This window comes from Cheilinus undulatus, linkage group 22 (assembly GCF_018320785.1).
Source record: "Cheilinus undulatus linkage group 22, ASM1832078v1, whole genome shotgun sequence".
Lineage (NCBI taxonomy): Eukaryota > Metazoa > Chordata > Actinopteri > Labriformes > Labridae > Cheilinus > Cheilinus undulatus.
Window position 1 is genome coordinate 4,619,550 of NC_054886.1, and position 16,734 is coordinate 4,636,283.

At 38.5% G+C, this 16,734-nt stretch overlaps 1 protein-coding gene across 1 annotated transcript in view; it reads left to right on the plus strand.

Annotated features, from left to right (window-relative positions):
• Positions 1 to 3,192: 3,192 nt before the first annotated feature.
• The window catches only part of LOC121504886 (interleukin-13 receptor subunit alpha-1-like), a 34,930-nt gene continuing 21,388 nt past the window's right edge, over positions 3,193 to 16,734 (plus strand). The window contains exons 1-2 of the mRNA XM_041779972.1: positions 3,193 to 3,492; positions 12,814 to 12,956. Coding sequence (XP_041635906.1) covers positions 3,420 to 3,492; positions 12,814 to 12,956 — 216 coding nt within the window. The 5' untranslated portion in view covers positions 3,193 to 3,419. The remainder of the gene's footprint in view (positions 3,493 to 12,813; positions 12,957 to 16,734) is intronic.

Sequence of the window (16,734 nt, forward strand, 5' to 3'; positions counted from 1 at the left end):
CTCCTTTTATGCCCATAGCAGCCAATGACACAGAGGGATTCTTTGCAGCATGAGATGGTGTATTGTCATGCATGAAGATAATTTGGCTCCAAAGGGCACAGTTCTTCTTTTTGTACCATGGAAGAAAGTGATCAGTCAGAAACTCTATATACGTAGCCGAGGTCATTTTCACACCTTCAGGGCCCTAAAGGGGCCTATCAGCGCTCTCCTCATGAATCTGGCCCAAAACAGGACTCTACCCCCTCCTTGTTGACGTCACAGCCTCATTGGGACATGGTGGCCATCCACCAACCATCCACTACTCCTCCATCTGGACCATCCAGGGTTGCACAGCACTCATCAGTAAACAAGACTGTTTGAAAATGAGTTTTCGTGTATTTCTGGGCCCACTGCAACTGTTTCTGCTTGTGAGCATTGGTTAGGGGTGACTGAATAGTAGATTGATGCACTCTCACTTTATTCAAGCCTCTGGAGGATCCTACACCTTGAGGTTGGTGGGACTCCAGAGGCACCAGCAGCTTCAAATACCTGTTTGCTGCTTATTGCTAAAATGTGATGACATTTTAGCAGCTGCTCTCTTAATTCGAAGTATTTGTCCATCAGAAACCTTCCTCATTATGCCTTTATCTGCATGAACCCATCTGTGCTCTGAATCAGCCACTAATGTCTTCTATGTTAACATGTAACTTTGCCTGTTAAGATGTTTTTGATTGAAATAGCTTTGATTTCAGTAAATATGACCTCCTAATGCTGCAAATTCAGTGAATGACCATTTTCAGTTCTTTACAACCTATAAAATGTTTTAAAACTCTGTTTTGCATTAAAACATGGAACAGTGCATTTTGGGGTTTTTATTTTAAGAAAATAATAGTCATCATTATGAAGTTTGTTCAAAAATATTTGAATTATGCTCTAACGGCTGATGACTTGAAAAATATTCTGACTGTCATTTGCATAATAATGTGCGGTGTACATGTTCAATCTGAAATTATATCAATCTAAGTTTTCTTCATGTATTATCATGCTAGCACTGATTGCACAAGATTAAGGCTGCAGAGCAGTAATGAATATAGAGTTCCCGATGGGCTGCGCTGCTTTCAGGGCCAGTAGGGCTGCTGTAAAGCGGCATTAAACAGGCTACACTAGCTAGGATGGACACAGGCAGGAGCAATTATCGTTGGTTTCCCTTCACAAAACACACACACTGGCTGTAAGATAAGATAAGATAAGATCAGATAAGATAAGATAGACTTTAATGTCCCCATAGAGAAATTTATCCTGGACTCTGTCCCACAGTTACAAAGTCAATAAATACATACACAGAGATCATACAGAACATATAACATTACATCCTGTAGCAGCAGAATATCCATCTAACAATTTTTTAAATCTACATAAAAAGCAAAACCTCTGGCAGCAGTGGCATACTGGCATATTGAACAACATCTTGGCACATCTTATATCACCTGTTGTTCAGAAATTTAATGGACATGGACACAAATGAATGTTTGTAACGGTTCAGTCTGGTCTTAGGGACCCTAAATCTTCTTCCGGAGGGTAAGAGCTGAAACTCAGAGTGGAGAAGGTGGGTCGGAGCAGAAACAATTTTCCGTGCGTGTCCAACAACAGACTGCTCATATAGTGTTTGGAGAGATGGGTGCTTTTTGACACCCATGATTGTCATAGCAGTCTGCAAGAGATGAGTTATCTGTGATTTTAACTGAACAGATAAATGACCATACCAGGCTGTTATTCCATATCCGATTATGCTTTCAAGGACAGCAGAGCAAAACAACATTAGCTTCTGCTGAACTCCAAATACCCTAAGTCTGCGTAAAAAATACATTCGCTGTTGCAGTCTTGAGCACAGGCTCTAAACATGGGTCCTCCAGCTGAGCATATTGTCACTATGAACCCCTAGGTACTTGTAAGAGCAGACCTGTGTGATGGGTTCACTGTGGATGACCACAGGCTGGTGATCACCCACACACCTGGGATCAAACACCATCTCCTCAGTTTTTTTTTAACATTAAGCAAAAGGTAATTATTGTCACACCACTGAACAAATCTCTCAATTTCAGAGTGATAAACAGAGGGGCCGCTATCTCTTCTCATCAGGCTACAGATAGCTGTATCATCTGACAACTTTTATTTTTGCATAAAGATGATGGTCTCAGGTCTTGTAATCATCATTGGGGAAAAAAGTTACTCTGTTTTGAATCCTTAACATTTTCTTACAGATTAAATACTTTGATTAAAACCAAGACACAAAAAAAAGCATTTTAAAAAGTTTTTATATGAGTTCCTGTGCCCTGTATAGTGAATAACAATGCCCACTCAGAATTCGGACACCACTACAAAATGGTGTATTCACTATATAGTGCACTATAGTGAATAAGGAGTGATTTCGGACAATCTCTCTCTCTCTCACTCCCTGCGGTTGGTTGAGTGGAGCGGACCATCCATGTATGTCTGACTGGAAACAAAACCGTGTCATTGGTTCCACGTTTGCCATGTCACTAGTTAATCCCTCCGACCTAAGACAGTCAAAGTGATGAAGAGAGAAAGATGAATAACAGTGCCCCTTCTGCACACAGCAGGTTCCCCTTTTCTCATTTTCAAACATCCAGCCACTGCTGTGGTCACATGACAAGAAACAGCATTGTTACCCCTAAACAGGGGGTGGGTTTTCTCAGGGGCTTATGTTACCCCACTCTCCCCTATGTGTCAGACACTCTGGGGGAAAATAATGTTTGGTGATTGTTGGGAAAGTGCAAACTCGTCACACAGATCAGACGCTGATACGATTCTTCCATGTTTCTCCTGCCCTTGTCCCATTAGTTTGTCCACTTTGTGTTGTTTGTTGCTGCATAAATCCATTATCAAGCACATAATCACTTTAAATGACTCACAGACTCATTTAGAGCCTGACTACTTCCTGCAGGAAAGGATGGCAACTTGTGGTTTGGGATGTTGCACTTATACTGGCACGCATGCGTGGTCTGTCCTTAATTAGAATTCTGCTTTTAGCTGTTTTCTTTTAACACCTTTTTATATAGGCTATGTGTTTTTTTTTTTGTTTTTTTTTCTTTTGGGGGGGTGTCTTGTTTAACATTCCCAGAGAGTGACTGTCATTCCTCTGGTGTCACAGCTTTCCTCCCACTCTCACTCCGACTCCGCCCCGCTGTTCCCGGTAGTCTCCGCGGACACCAAGCAACCTCCCACACTGTCAAGGTGTGTTTGGTGACTGTTTACCTCCGCTGTAGTTTCCGTCATAAATTTCCTTAAGCTTCTTTTTTTCCCCAACACGTTCTTTAGTCTGTATTTCTCTTTTGGACGCTACACAAGTAGCCGTAAGATTATTTTTTTTAATCACTGAGGGGATCTCCGGGGTTGACTCTCGTCCAGTTGGGGACATCATGACTTTTAAAGTGGAATTTATTACCTTCTTGGCATGCGCCGCCATGCCACTTCTTCTCCACATTAAAGCAGGTAAAGAAACGTTTATTTCCACACATTACAACTGTAATTATTATACTTTTCACGATTTAAATGTCTACTATTACGAGTTGGTTCGCATCTTTTGTCAACAACGCGGCTAGCTTCTCAATGCCAGGCTTCACGCTATCCTATTTGACGGGATATCACAACAAAACGAAACCATCGGGATTAAAGTTAGGAGAGGCGCTCCAAAATTAAACTCTCAATACAGTGTTCAAAAATATTGTTAACCACAAGAACTGAATACAATTTTAAAGTTCTAATGAGGCACTTTAGCTTTTCAATCGACGTTGCATTAATATAAGAAGTTGTAAGATACTCTCAATTTTGTAAGTCCCGGTGTTACGGTTAAGATAGTGAGTGTGCTAAATGGTGACTGTCAGTCGATTGCGTTTGTTATTGACGTAATAGCAACGAATGTTGAAGACGGAACGTATGAAATCAAACGACTCGTCATTTTTACGATTTTATTTATTATCTATTTATTTGTTTGCTGTATTTGGTCAAACTTGCATGTATGTAATTAAAAAAAAATCAAAGAAGAATTTAGTTTGACACTTTTCCACGACAGCCATAGTGGTAGCCTATGCCGCGTAGAGTCACCTTTTAACATAGTTACTCTTGAAAACGTAACATCAGTAATTAGGCTTATTGAGTTATAGGTTATTAGAGCTACATTGATAACTGAAAAGTGATTGAAGGTCACGTAGGCGGGGAAAAGTGGTGATATTGTCACACTCTTCCAAGATTTAACTATCTTTTATTTTGAAAATAATACGATTATATTATAAAATGATATTATTAGAGTTAGACCAGGCATCTGGAAGATTTTTCCTAAATATTTAAAATCTTTCTCTTGGCATTTCAGCATCATTTAAATTGTATACAAACTCTTCTTACCTAAAAAGAAAGAAGAAAATCTATATTGTAGGGCTGGGCAATATGTCAAGTTTGAAGTCATATTGATATTGCAGGTGCTGGCTGTTGCATTTTTCCTTCTGTGATTAACGTCCATAACTAATGCATTATTTAAAAAACAAAGTATTAATCCAATGCTTTATGTCCATTTAGCACACGTCTTTAACCTTTAGCCACTTTTGCTGTTTGTTAATTCTTCATTCTTCAGAAACTCAGAAAATATTTACCATGCCTATGTTATGTATTTTTTTTTCAGCGCAACCTCAACTTTATAGAATAAATACTTTTTAAAAAAAAATTAGCTTTCTCTATTAGATATAGGACCTCCAGAAAAACAAAGTTAAAAAGAATCTTAAATTTGCCATTAGAGATTGGATGCATTAAAATAGGATGAAGTTGTCATTTCAAGAGTTAAAAAATTAAAAACATCTGTAAACTTTACATAAAAGTCATGATTTTTATACAGAATATATTTCTCTAAAGGTGTTTTTTTTGTCCAGTTTTAAATAAGTTTTGTGCTCAAGTATACCGATGCCAAAATGGCATTCTTTGCATTCTTTGCATTCCATCACTGTGAGGGACTCCCAAGCATTGCAAGATGGTAAGCTGTAGAGGTGCACCCAAATCAAGGTAAATGCAAAAAAAAAAAAAAAAAAAAAAATTATATGCATAGGCATTTTTTCCAATTTTTACTGTCCTACGGTAGAATATTTTATGAACACAAATACAAGGAAAATTAAATTTCATTGACTGCTTTTATAAAGAATCAATGATTAGCTTATAGTAAAAAATATAAGGAGATATTTTCCCTTTAAAAATGAGATAAAGTACTGAAGTTAAGAAAAAAATACCAGCACCAGTCCTGTACAGTATGGAACACTGTTAGCCATGTGTGCAACTAATTTTTGTATCAAACGTGAATGATCACATTTCCTGTTTTACTTTGCCTTTTGACTGAAAGGGAGCACTTTCCCTACAAATTGATTGCAATGAAAACTGTAGCTTTGTTTCAATTTGCACCCTAAAATAAATCCACCACTGCTCCTTAATGTCTTATTTCACTTTAAAAAGCTCGCAGACAGATCAGTGGACATGTCAAAAGTCATCACTTTATTTTCACTGTTCCCTTATTTTCTTTGTATCCAAAACAATTTCCTTTTTCTGTGGCTAAGTTCATGCCATAATATTTGATCAACCAAAAGTTCCTTTTTTTCTTTCGAATAATGTCTGGTCTGTATCCAAACAGGAAGTCAGTGAAACAAAAACAATTAAATAACAGAATTTCAAATGCAACAAAATAGGAGGTTAATCAACGTTAGTGCTGCACAATTATTCTAATTGCAGTTGCAATCACAATATCAGGCTGTGCAATTACATGATCACATAAGAGGCTGCAATTAGTTTTGTATTAAGTAGTGGATAAAATGTTTACAAAAACACCCAAAGGCTTTTAAGTTTTTTTTTATATCTATGATTTGGGCTGAGAAATACACACCTCTAAATGATGACTAATCTCTGCATTTTTCTTAACAACTAAGCAAGCAGACTCATGATACCATTTATGCATTATCTAATAATCACAATTGAAAATTTCAATACTTGCAGCACAAATGAAAAATTCTGACCTTAATCAAAATTAAAGATTTTAATCATTCCACAGCCTAATTGACATATTTCAAACTATATATGGGTTGATACAATGTTGTTGATACTGATACAATTATATATATTATTACAATAGAATTAATGTGGATGATGATTCATAAAAAGCAGATGGAGGGGTAAAGATCTTTGCACACCGTCCGATTTTTTAGATGCATTTTTTATATCATCCATTAAAACACACCTTCTATGACCATTGCACAAAGAAATCCAACCTGTGTATTTTTCTGTTCACAGTTAAAACTCACAGGTCAGGACAAAGTGGAATACTGCCACAGAGAAGATGATTGTTATTCTCTCGACCACACTAGATGAACTGACAAATCCTGGAGGGCCAACAGGTCCTGAAAACCTAGGACTGTCTGAGGGGGTGGTGACTGTGCTGAAAACATGAAGTCTGGCTTTAGTTGCATCATGGGTAATGTAGGATCTAGCAAGCCAAAGTCAGACTGCGTGTTTTCAGCACAATTACTGCCCAATCTTACACTAGTAGGGTTTAGAGACTCATTTGGGTCCCTGATGCTCTTCAAAATGTAGCAAATGCTTCACTTTCCTGACTCTAAAGAATTGAGTGTGTAGCATTACTTCAGGTAGGCCCAGGAGTCCAGCTGTCCTATATGATTGAGGTCAGCTGATCTCAGCTAGCCCTCGTCAGCTGCTAGCACGCTGATTCTCTCTAAGCACACTATTGACTAAATGCACTCATGCTGCCATATTTAATCTGCTGCCTGGCTATGCTTTGCTGCTCCCTCTGCAAGCTGCTTCAACCCTCTTCAATCAATCTTAACGACATCGATAAATGCAGAAAATGCAGAAAATCAAACCTGTCCTGTTCAATAACCACGAGGGAGAAACGTTTCTCAGTCAGTGTAAGAACATGTTTGACTCAGCATGAAATGGTTTGTGTTTTTTTTAGCATGGTACAAGTTCAGACAGAAGAACTCAGTGTGCAAAGTCCTTAATGCTCAGCTATACTGTTTATATTAACAACCACTGACAAAAACCTGTTTAGTGAGCACAAGGTATTGTAGTTCAAATGTTTGGTCTTCACAGGAAATTCTGATGGATTTATTCTAGTTCATTCAGGGAGCATTAAAATGTATTATTTTCCTTTTTATTTCACAAATCATAAATGTATTTATACATCATTCTTACATGTTGTGCAGCTGGTTGTTAATAGAGCGCATGTGTGGTGTTTGGCCTATATAGGTTTGATCTACTGTACTAAATTTGTTTCTTTTGTTTCTTTCCAAGCTACATCTCTTGAATTGCCATTCAGAAACATATCTGGTTCAAACCCAGCCCCATGCTTCATATGTCACCTGGGCCTGTACCAGCCAGATTCCACAGATAACAGCTTGCTCTTTGTTTGCGTACTCATTGTGAGTCGCTCCTTCCACTCCTTCGATTCTGATGGACCCAACCTGCACGAAACCTGAGGCAGTACCTGCTCATGCCATTTGGCTCTTGTTTTTCTTTTTATACTCACGAAGTTGTCGTGTTATCAGAGTGTTAAAAGACACACCACCGACATGGCACACCCCTTCCCACCAAAGCTACCAGCTTATCTGCAGGTTAAGGCATGCAGTGAAGTAGGAGTATGTTGTTCCACAACAAACTGTCCTGAAATGAAACAACAGCCTTATTCTCCTAGAGTTTACAACTATGAAACTACTATATCCCTTTGCTTTGTTTTTCTCCAAGGTTGTCAGGCTCAGAGCAGACTGTACAGCTCTCATTTTTTCTTGTCCTATAGCAAATAATGCAGGTTTATTGCTAAGCACAGAAGTCTTGGTGTTTGGTGCATGACAGTAGACATAAGAATGAATGTGTGCAGCATCTTGATTTGTAAGTGTGATGAAAGAGCTGCAGATTATGTGCAGGTATATCTGATTTGAGCAGATGAGAAGGAAAGTTGTCCTGTAGGGGAATAAAGCTGGTGACATGGGTGTATGCTATCCCAAGCACAGAGTCTCCCCTCTTCAAGCTGACAGTCAAAAATACTGCATTTTGTCTCAGAACCAGAGACAGTTGGTTTACAGAACCAGAAAACCAGAACCATATTACACACCCAGGTTTCAATTTTCATCCCAATCTGGTATAACCTTGCAAAGCAGATGGCTTGGACAGACTGCTAGCCTTTAAAAAAGATCTGACCAATCAGCATCATTAAAGGAGAACAGGGTGATAGTTTTGTTGTTGAATTGGAAGATGGTAGCAATGGCTGCTCCAGTGTAGCGTTTAGCTTTGATGTAGCTATAGCAGCAGTTTTATGAGAACTGGACTACATTTCTTTCTCAAAGAAAGAGCAGAGAACAGAAAGTTTTTCAAGACATAAAAGATATTTTCGCTCTCCTCCTGACCTGCTTTGATAAGAGTGTGATATTTACAGGTGGGGTTAAGTTGTACTGTAATTCGGTATAAACAATGGCTGTCACTGGTGTTGCAATTAGCTCAGATGTAGTCACAATAAGGTGTCAGTTTCATCAGAACTGGGCCACATGTCTTTCTGAAAACAACAGCAAAGAGCCACACTGAAAGCTTCTCTTGGCAGAACAGATGTTTTTCCACTTTTCCTGACGGGCCTCGGCATGAGTTTTATCCACATACAAGCTCCAATGTTCATAAACTAGCTCAGGTTCCTCCTGGAGATGCACGTGTCCGCTATCTCATTTAGTTTTGTTGCTTTGATTGGTAATCAATTAACCTGAAACTGTTTCCTGTCATCATTGCATGGCTGTATTTCACATTAATCCAGGAAAGCTCCCATAGAAAGTGTTTGGGAAGGGCAGAACTTATCAAAAAATCTTGCAAGATGAGGAGGAATGTTCTGTCACATTCATAACTTAGGCTACCACTGCCATAGATTACTAACGGTGGAGCTTCTTGGTTTTAATACTTTACTTTTTAAAGAGTGCAAGGGTTAACCATGAACGTAATATAAGAAAACACAAAGACTAGGAAAAAAATGACAGAAAAAAACAAAAAACAAACAAACAAACAAAAAGGCACATGAGGGGGTAAACAAAGATTGTGCCCTATAGTATAATGCCACATTGGAGTTTCAGTCAAAAATTACAGGCATATTTCATGTTTACTGTAATTATATGAATCAAAATCTCTATATTCATGCTTAATTCATATACTGCATACACATACAGTGTATACAAATATACATGTGCTCATACACTATACTGCCATGAGTATTCACTCACCCATTGAAATAATTAAAATCAGGTGTTCCAGTCACTTCAATGGCCACAGGTGAATAAAATCAAGCACCTAGGCATGCAGACTGTTTCTACAAACTCTCAGGAGCTCAGTGAATTCCAACGTGGTTCTGTGATAGGATGCCACCTGTGCAACAAGTCCAGTCGTGAAATTTCCTTTCCATTTTTCTTAGGTACCTGTGGGGAGGGGCTTGAAGGAAAAATGGTTGGGAAACACTGTTTTAAAAGCATGTTTATACCTTGTCCAGAAGAATCAAAAGTATAAAGAGCTGATCCGCCTGGACCAGACTGGTTTTGTCAGGCAACGACAAACACAAGACAATATTAGGAGAACTTTGCATATAGGTAATAAATCAGATCTTAGAACAAGGAACAGAAACAGCCGTTATTAGTCTGGATGCCGAAAAGGCTTTTGATTTGGTCAGCTGGTCTTTTTTGTACAAAGTTTTAGAAAGACCCTCTGTGAGAATAAAAATTAATGGTAACTTATCAAATCCATTCATCCTCGAAAGAGGAACAAGACAAGGCTGCTGTGGCTCACCTCTCCTATTCTCTTTGTGTATTGAGCCTTTGGGCCAATGGATCACACAAAATACAGATATTAAAGGAATAAACATGCCATCAGGAGAACATAAATTCTCCTTATTTGCTGATGATGTATTGATATATTTATCAATCCATCCAATCCAATCAATCCACACAGTCACTACCAAAGCATATGAATCTGCTAGAACAATACGGGATGTTCTCGGGATATAAAATTAATATACAAAAAACACAGGTAACCACTTTTAACTATGACCCACCTAATCACATCGGAAGCAAATACAAAATGAAATGGGATGCAGGATCAGTACAATATCTAAGGGTAAATCTAACCTAAAATATCACAATTTTTTTAAATTTAAATTATAACCCCTTAAATTCCCAGTTGAAATCTGATATTTTACGTTGTAATGTTATCCTTTTTTGAGTTTAAGCTCCAGGGTGGAGTCCATTAACATGAATATTCTGCCAAGATTGCTTTATCTTTTTCGGAATCTTCCAGTGTCGATACCAACCAAACAATTCACAGATTAGGATGTGGTGATATCCAGATATTTATGGCAGGGGGTAAAAAAACAGGATCAGGTATAAGACCTTACAATTAAGCAAGGAATGTGAGGGTATGGGTCTCCCCTTCTTCAGAGAATATGACTATGTAGCACAGTTGAGGTCATTGATTTGCTTATGTACCGCAGCATACCCTGCATGTTGGAAAGAAATTGAGAATATGCTATTAAAAGAGGTACCTATTGAAACTACTATTGCAGACAATGAACTTTGCTGAACCTAAGCAACCCTTGGATAAATATACTATCAAAAACCTGGCAGGAAACAGTGATAATATGTAATTTAAATGATTCAACTGAAGGCAGAACCATCATTACATTGTAGTGAAAATTGAATGTATCATAACTATTTACTTTTAAAATTTAATTTAGTTGTGTAATGGCTTGAGTTATGAATGAATTTTTCATCCTGTTGGATTTAGCCTTTGGCAATCTAAATCTCCTGGGTAAGAGCTTACTGTATGATGTCCTGAGCCTTAGAGTTTACCCTCCTATAGAAGGTTGTAGACAGATCAGGTAATGTGACAACAATAATTTTACTGGCAACTTTAACAATGTGTTCTAACCTTTTTTATCTCCTAATGAGAGGCTGCCAAACCAGGAGATGATGGCGAAGGTCAGGACAGATTCAACCATGGAGTGATAAAACATTGACATCAATTTGCTCCACACATCAAACTGGTTGAGCATACAGAGGAGGTGCAGCCACTGCTGTGATTTCTTGTACACAACATCAGTGTTTTTGTTAAAAGACAGCTTATTATTGAGGACCACAGCAAGGTATTTAAAGCTGGTGACGCGCTCCACAGTCTCCCCCTCCCTACTGGCAGGAAATCCACTAGCATATTAACAACATATTTGGAGTTAACATCCCTTTTATTGTTGATACAATATATGGGTGATATTCAATTTGATGGATGGAGTAATAACGATAAAAAGTTGGTTCGAATTTATTACAAGGAAGTGGCTGAAACCACACTCACCCACCACTGATGAATGGATAGACATTATGTACGAAATATATGTAATGGAGCGGCTTTCATTTTCCCTCAAAGTCCACAAGGATAGATTTTACAGAACTTGGAGCAAATTGAATGAGTATGTCAAACCTATAAAACCAGAATTTGATAGAGTAAAAGGACAGGAACACAGTGTAATATTGACCTAGGCATTTTCTGTAACCTTTAACCTGCTCTTATTTATTTTATTTTGTAATTTATTTTTTCTATATCCCTCCAATGTGAAAGCTTTCCATGTTCTTGTGTAAATAATTTGCACCAAGGTTTACATAAAGGTAAAAAAGAAAACTGAAGAAAATTCAGATGAACCGCGGTTACTGTTGTGTTACTGTTACCATGTGCACAAATGTACGTAAGGCTGATTGAAATGTTTCGCAGTATTGTCATTTGAAAGTGCTTTTCCTGAAAAAAAAAGAAAAGTTTTAAAAAAGCCTGTTTATACAAACAAGAGGGAGAGAAGCAGTTAAAATGGCGGTGCTTGCCTCTTACTTTACCCTCTGAATTCACATGCTAGTGGCTTACCAAGGGTTACCAAGCCATTGAAATGGGCTGCTGTTTGCATGATGTATCTTTAATGAAGACAATGTTCATGCATAATACTGACACACATACTGAAGTTCAGTCTCTTGGTATACAAATAACGAATGTTACCAAAGAGCAGTTACAATGCTGACACCTTAAAGGAATGCACAAACCAGATGACAAAGCACATGATCCCTGGATCCAGTCGAACTTGTGCATCATGTCAAATGAAGCAGCGCTGTGCCAGAACAGACCAACTGTTAAGTGAAAACTTCCTTTAACTTTATTGCTTTTAAGGGTCATTGATAGATCACAGATGTTTTCAACCCATTTTTTGCAGATGTTGGCTGAAACACTATGGTGCAGCATTTCCCTGGAATTATCCGCAAATTGTGTACAGAACATAAAACCTTTAAGAAGTCAAGTTCAAGGGAAATATCAAGCCTTTTGTGTTTAAAGTTGACTTTTTCTGCTTTCATCCTAAATGTGATCAAAGAGAAGTACATTCGAACAGGAATATGAAGGGATACTTTCCAGGCTAGTAATAAATCTGGTCACAGGTTTATGAAAGCTGAAGGGCCTTCTTTTCAGTGGCACAACTCCAAGTTTTTCCATCCTTGCAGAGGGTGTGCAGAACAATGTAAATGTTTGTTTTGTCTGGGCTTCACTTCCCTTATTGTGACCACAGCCTGGACCTTTTAGATGCTGCTTAAACAAATTGTTTATTTCCTTCTGGTTCATTTTCAACTTTACAAATCATTCCTGCCCTGGTTTAATCTCCCACATGTCTTCAAACAGCATCCTTGTTACTGAACAGGTGTAATAAATCCGTCTTTTTCTTCTCTTTAGATTGCCCTCCTCCACCTACCAGGCTGAAACATGAGTGGCTTGACCCGTTCACCATAAATGTGTCCTGGGAGAAACCCAGCGGTCTGCGGGACGGCAGAGAGATCAACTACAAATACAGCCAGATCAGGAATGGAGAATATAAGGTAAGAAATAAAATCATCTTTCTTTGTCAGGTTGGTAAAAAGTCTGCAGTTATCCCCTGTATTCTGATTTGACTTTCCTGCTTTATATGAAAATAAACACAGAGGGCTCTATTGTACACTCAATTTGCACTGGTATCTATGCCCCAGCGCTCATGTTGTTTGAATAGCAAATTAACTTGATAAGTAACCTAACCCTGAGGTTTCAGCTGAGCTTCTTCTATCCTGAAGTTTAAAAATTGCCTTTTAAATGTCATGGAAAAGACTGGGATGGAACTGAACGATGATGTGGCTCGTCAGCCACATCATCGTTCAGTCTGTGCTGCTTTCTCAGATTTGATCAGCATCCGTAACACCAAGCTGAGTTTGGACCTGTTTCTAGGTTTAGCTTTGTATTTGTCCGACATATTTAGAAATCTAAATGTCAGCAGGTATGCTTAATGTACTTCCTTGTTCTGTCCGGTCCTTCCTCTACTAGTGAATATAACAGTTGTTTTTAAACAAAAGACTGCTGAAATGAGGAAATGAAGATGCTCGATCATGTAGATGATACAAGCAGTTATGTAATTTATCATGTTTTAAGAAAGACAATCTTTATTCATGATCACCGGCAACAGCACCTCATATCACACATTTCTCAAGTATCACAACAGCATGGCTGATGAGCATCTAAAGATGGCTTTAATGGGTAAACACTGTAATACAGTCATTTAGGGCAGCCAAGGTCAGGCTCGACAGCATCTTTTTTGTCCTGGCTGTATCCCCCCCTGGTGATACGCCTACGGACCCCCAGCGGTTTTCAGCACAATCAGAGGCTCATGGCATCCCAGACAATACCCTGACAGTGCTCACTCACCCCATCCATCCCTTACTCTGCCCTAAAGGTGTGGACTTTGTTAGGTTTTCAACAGATTATTTTCCCCATGACCCTGATAATATGCAATCCAGACATCCAGATCACAACCAGGGTTGTGCCAATCTTCTTTCCTGCCTGATCGGCCTCAGGCAGTCGTATTTGCCCTATCTGCACCCTACTTCAGCCTTTTTTGGCCCAAACATGCCTAAAAGTTGGACACACTGCTGTATGTCCGTGTAGAAGACACAAACCAGTATGTCAGGGGTTGTCAAGTACATTTGCACGAGGGCCAGATTTAGTCTTGACAGAGACTCTGGGGGCTGGACTTTCAAATGATCAAAACTTAAATAAATATTTTGGTCTGATTAACATTATTGCATTAGTGTTTGCATTTTCTTTCCAAATTCTGGAAATGTTTAGGCATTACCAGTGAGATCTATCTCTAATATCTATAATGCAGCAGGCCACAAGGAGACAGGCCTGCCCACAGAATTGGCTGGGCCCCTGAAAACCCCAGAGAATGGACCCTCCCCAGTTTGGATTGAGCACCCATATTAAATCATTTTTGACACTTATAAACCCCTTTTCACACCACTTCATTTGTCAATTTCTGCAACATTTTTGGCTACTCTAAACCCATTTTTGCCACTTTTTGCCCATTTTGCCACTCTTTAACCCCTTTTTGCAACTTTGCCATGCTATTTTTTTTATTTTTTTGACACTTTTAACCAATTTTTTAAAATAATTTTTGCTCTTTTTTGCCTCTTTAAGAAGATAAGTCCAGGCGGGCAAAATTTAACCAAAAAATGTCTTAGGTTAACCCAATTTTTGCCATTTTTTAACCCTTCTCAAACCTATTTTCTTGCATATTGTATCCCTTTTATGACACTATTTTATCCATTTTTGCCACTTTTTAACCCACTGTATTTACTGTATTTGCACCATTTTTGGAATTTTAACCCCCCTTTTTACTTTTTGCACCTTTTTTGCAACTTTTTAAACCCCTTTTTGCCACTTTTAACACCCATTTTTAAAAACCCTTTTTTGCACCATTCTTGCCACTTTTTAACCCCCTTCCATTGCCACTTTTTAACACCCATTTTTTACTTTTTTCACCATTTTTGCCACTTTTTAACCTCCTTTTTGCCACTTTTTAACACCCAATTTTTTACTTTTTTTGCTCCATTCTGCCACTTTTTAACCACCCACTTTAACTGTTTTGCCCTATTTTTGCCACTTTTTAGCCCGTTTTTTTTTTTTTTTTACTTTATTTTGCAACATGTTTGACACTTTTAACCCATTTTTGATACTTTTTGCCCTTTTTTCCTCCTTTACCAGTTTCATCACATTTTAACCTCTTTTCACCACTTTTCCTGCCAATTTTGTCCCTTCGTGCCACTCCACAATCCATTTTGACCCTTATCACCAATTTGCATAATCAAGCAGCTGATAGCTGATGTTCATGATGCAACAGAAAGGGTGAGACCTGAACTCGAAGATTTTCATTGCATGAGCAGCAAAGTGGAGTATGGATTAAAGATTAAGGTGATGATGTGATGTTAAAACTGACCATGAAGCCTGATGCTCCTCTACAGTCATAAGATCAACAGATAAATAAAGACGGACACTGAAGAGACTGAAAGCAGAGAACACAGAAAGATGATGTGACTCATGATTAGGATGAAACATCGCACTATCGAATAGATGTGACCCCTGATGAGGATGTTGATCAGCTCTGCAGCTGGTCATCAGTATGTAAAGTTTCTCACACTTATGCTGAGTAAAAATTCTCCATTTGGTAAATTATCCTCTACTGTCAGTGCTCCAGACACAGACACAATTTGCACCTTATCTACTAAAAAGTCTGCACAATTGACATGAAGGGGCATCACATTAATCATGGTCGCAAGCAGAGCAGCGCCACCAGAAGACAGGGGTAGATCTTCTAAGATTTATTGCTCTGTGCTGATAGCACGAGTTTTGCACATGCAAATAGCTCCCCTTTTGCACCTTTTCAACTGAAAGATTTTTGCACTATTGACATGCAGGTGCAACCACGGTCATCATGAGTTTTTGCACTCAGATCACCAACTCCATATGACAGTGGGACAGACATGAAACAGAAAATACAGTTTTCAGGCAGAGAATTCAGTCCTGCAGAGGCATGCAGTGCATGTCGGCACATGAGTGTGGCTCAGAGACTTAATTTAAAAAAAAAGAAAAAAATGCACTGATTATGCACTGGTGCCACAGCTGACGTCACAATATTACAGAAAAGACTTTATGATAAGATGAACTGATGGGTTTGAAATCCAGTCATTGGTCAGTTAGAGCTGAGAGGAGTTCTTTTGTGTGATATTACCCTTCCTGCTGCTCAACAGACTACAAACTTCACACCACAAGTTCACACAGATGTGATCTATAATCATAATGAACAGAGCAGTAGAGAGACATCCGTTTAGTGTGGAGAATGAAGAGGACAGAGGCATGTTTGTTACTAACAATTACACAGCACAGCGGTTTATTTGAGACAGCACCAGTCTGTTAATAGACACAGCAGTGTTCTTTGCACTCTGTTACAGCAAAACAGGATCATAGCAGGACTAATATTTATGTTTTCACCAAAACGCAGTGTGTAATGACAGTCCCTCTGTACATGCTCGCTCTCTCCCTTTTAAAACATCTGTCAGTGCTGCTGCTCTGTCTGGGGCATGATTCAAAATCTTGGACTGTTTTTGTGCTGAAAATCAAAATATCTCACGCTGTGCTCTGACCTGCTCACCATCTGTTTTTGTTCTTTCTTTTTTTTTTTTGTTTTTTTTTTTTTTTGTTTTTTTTTTTTTGGTCCAGGAGGCATTAACAATTTACAGATAATAGCTCCATTCATTAACTGGACAAGATCTATGTCCCATTAAGGTCAAGGTC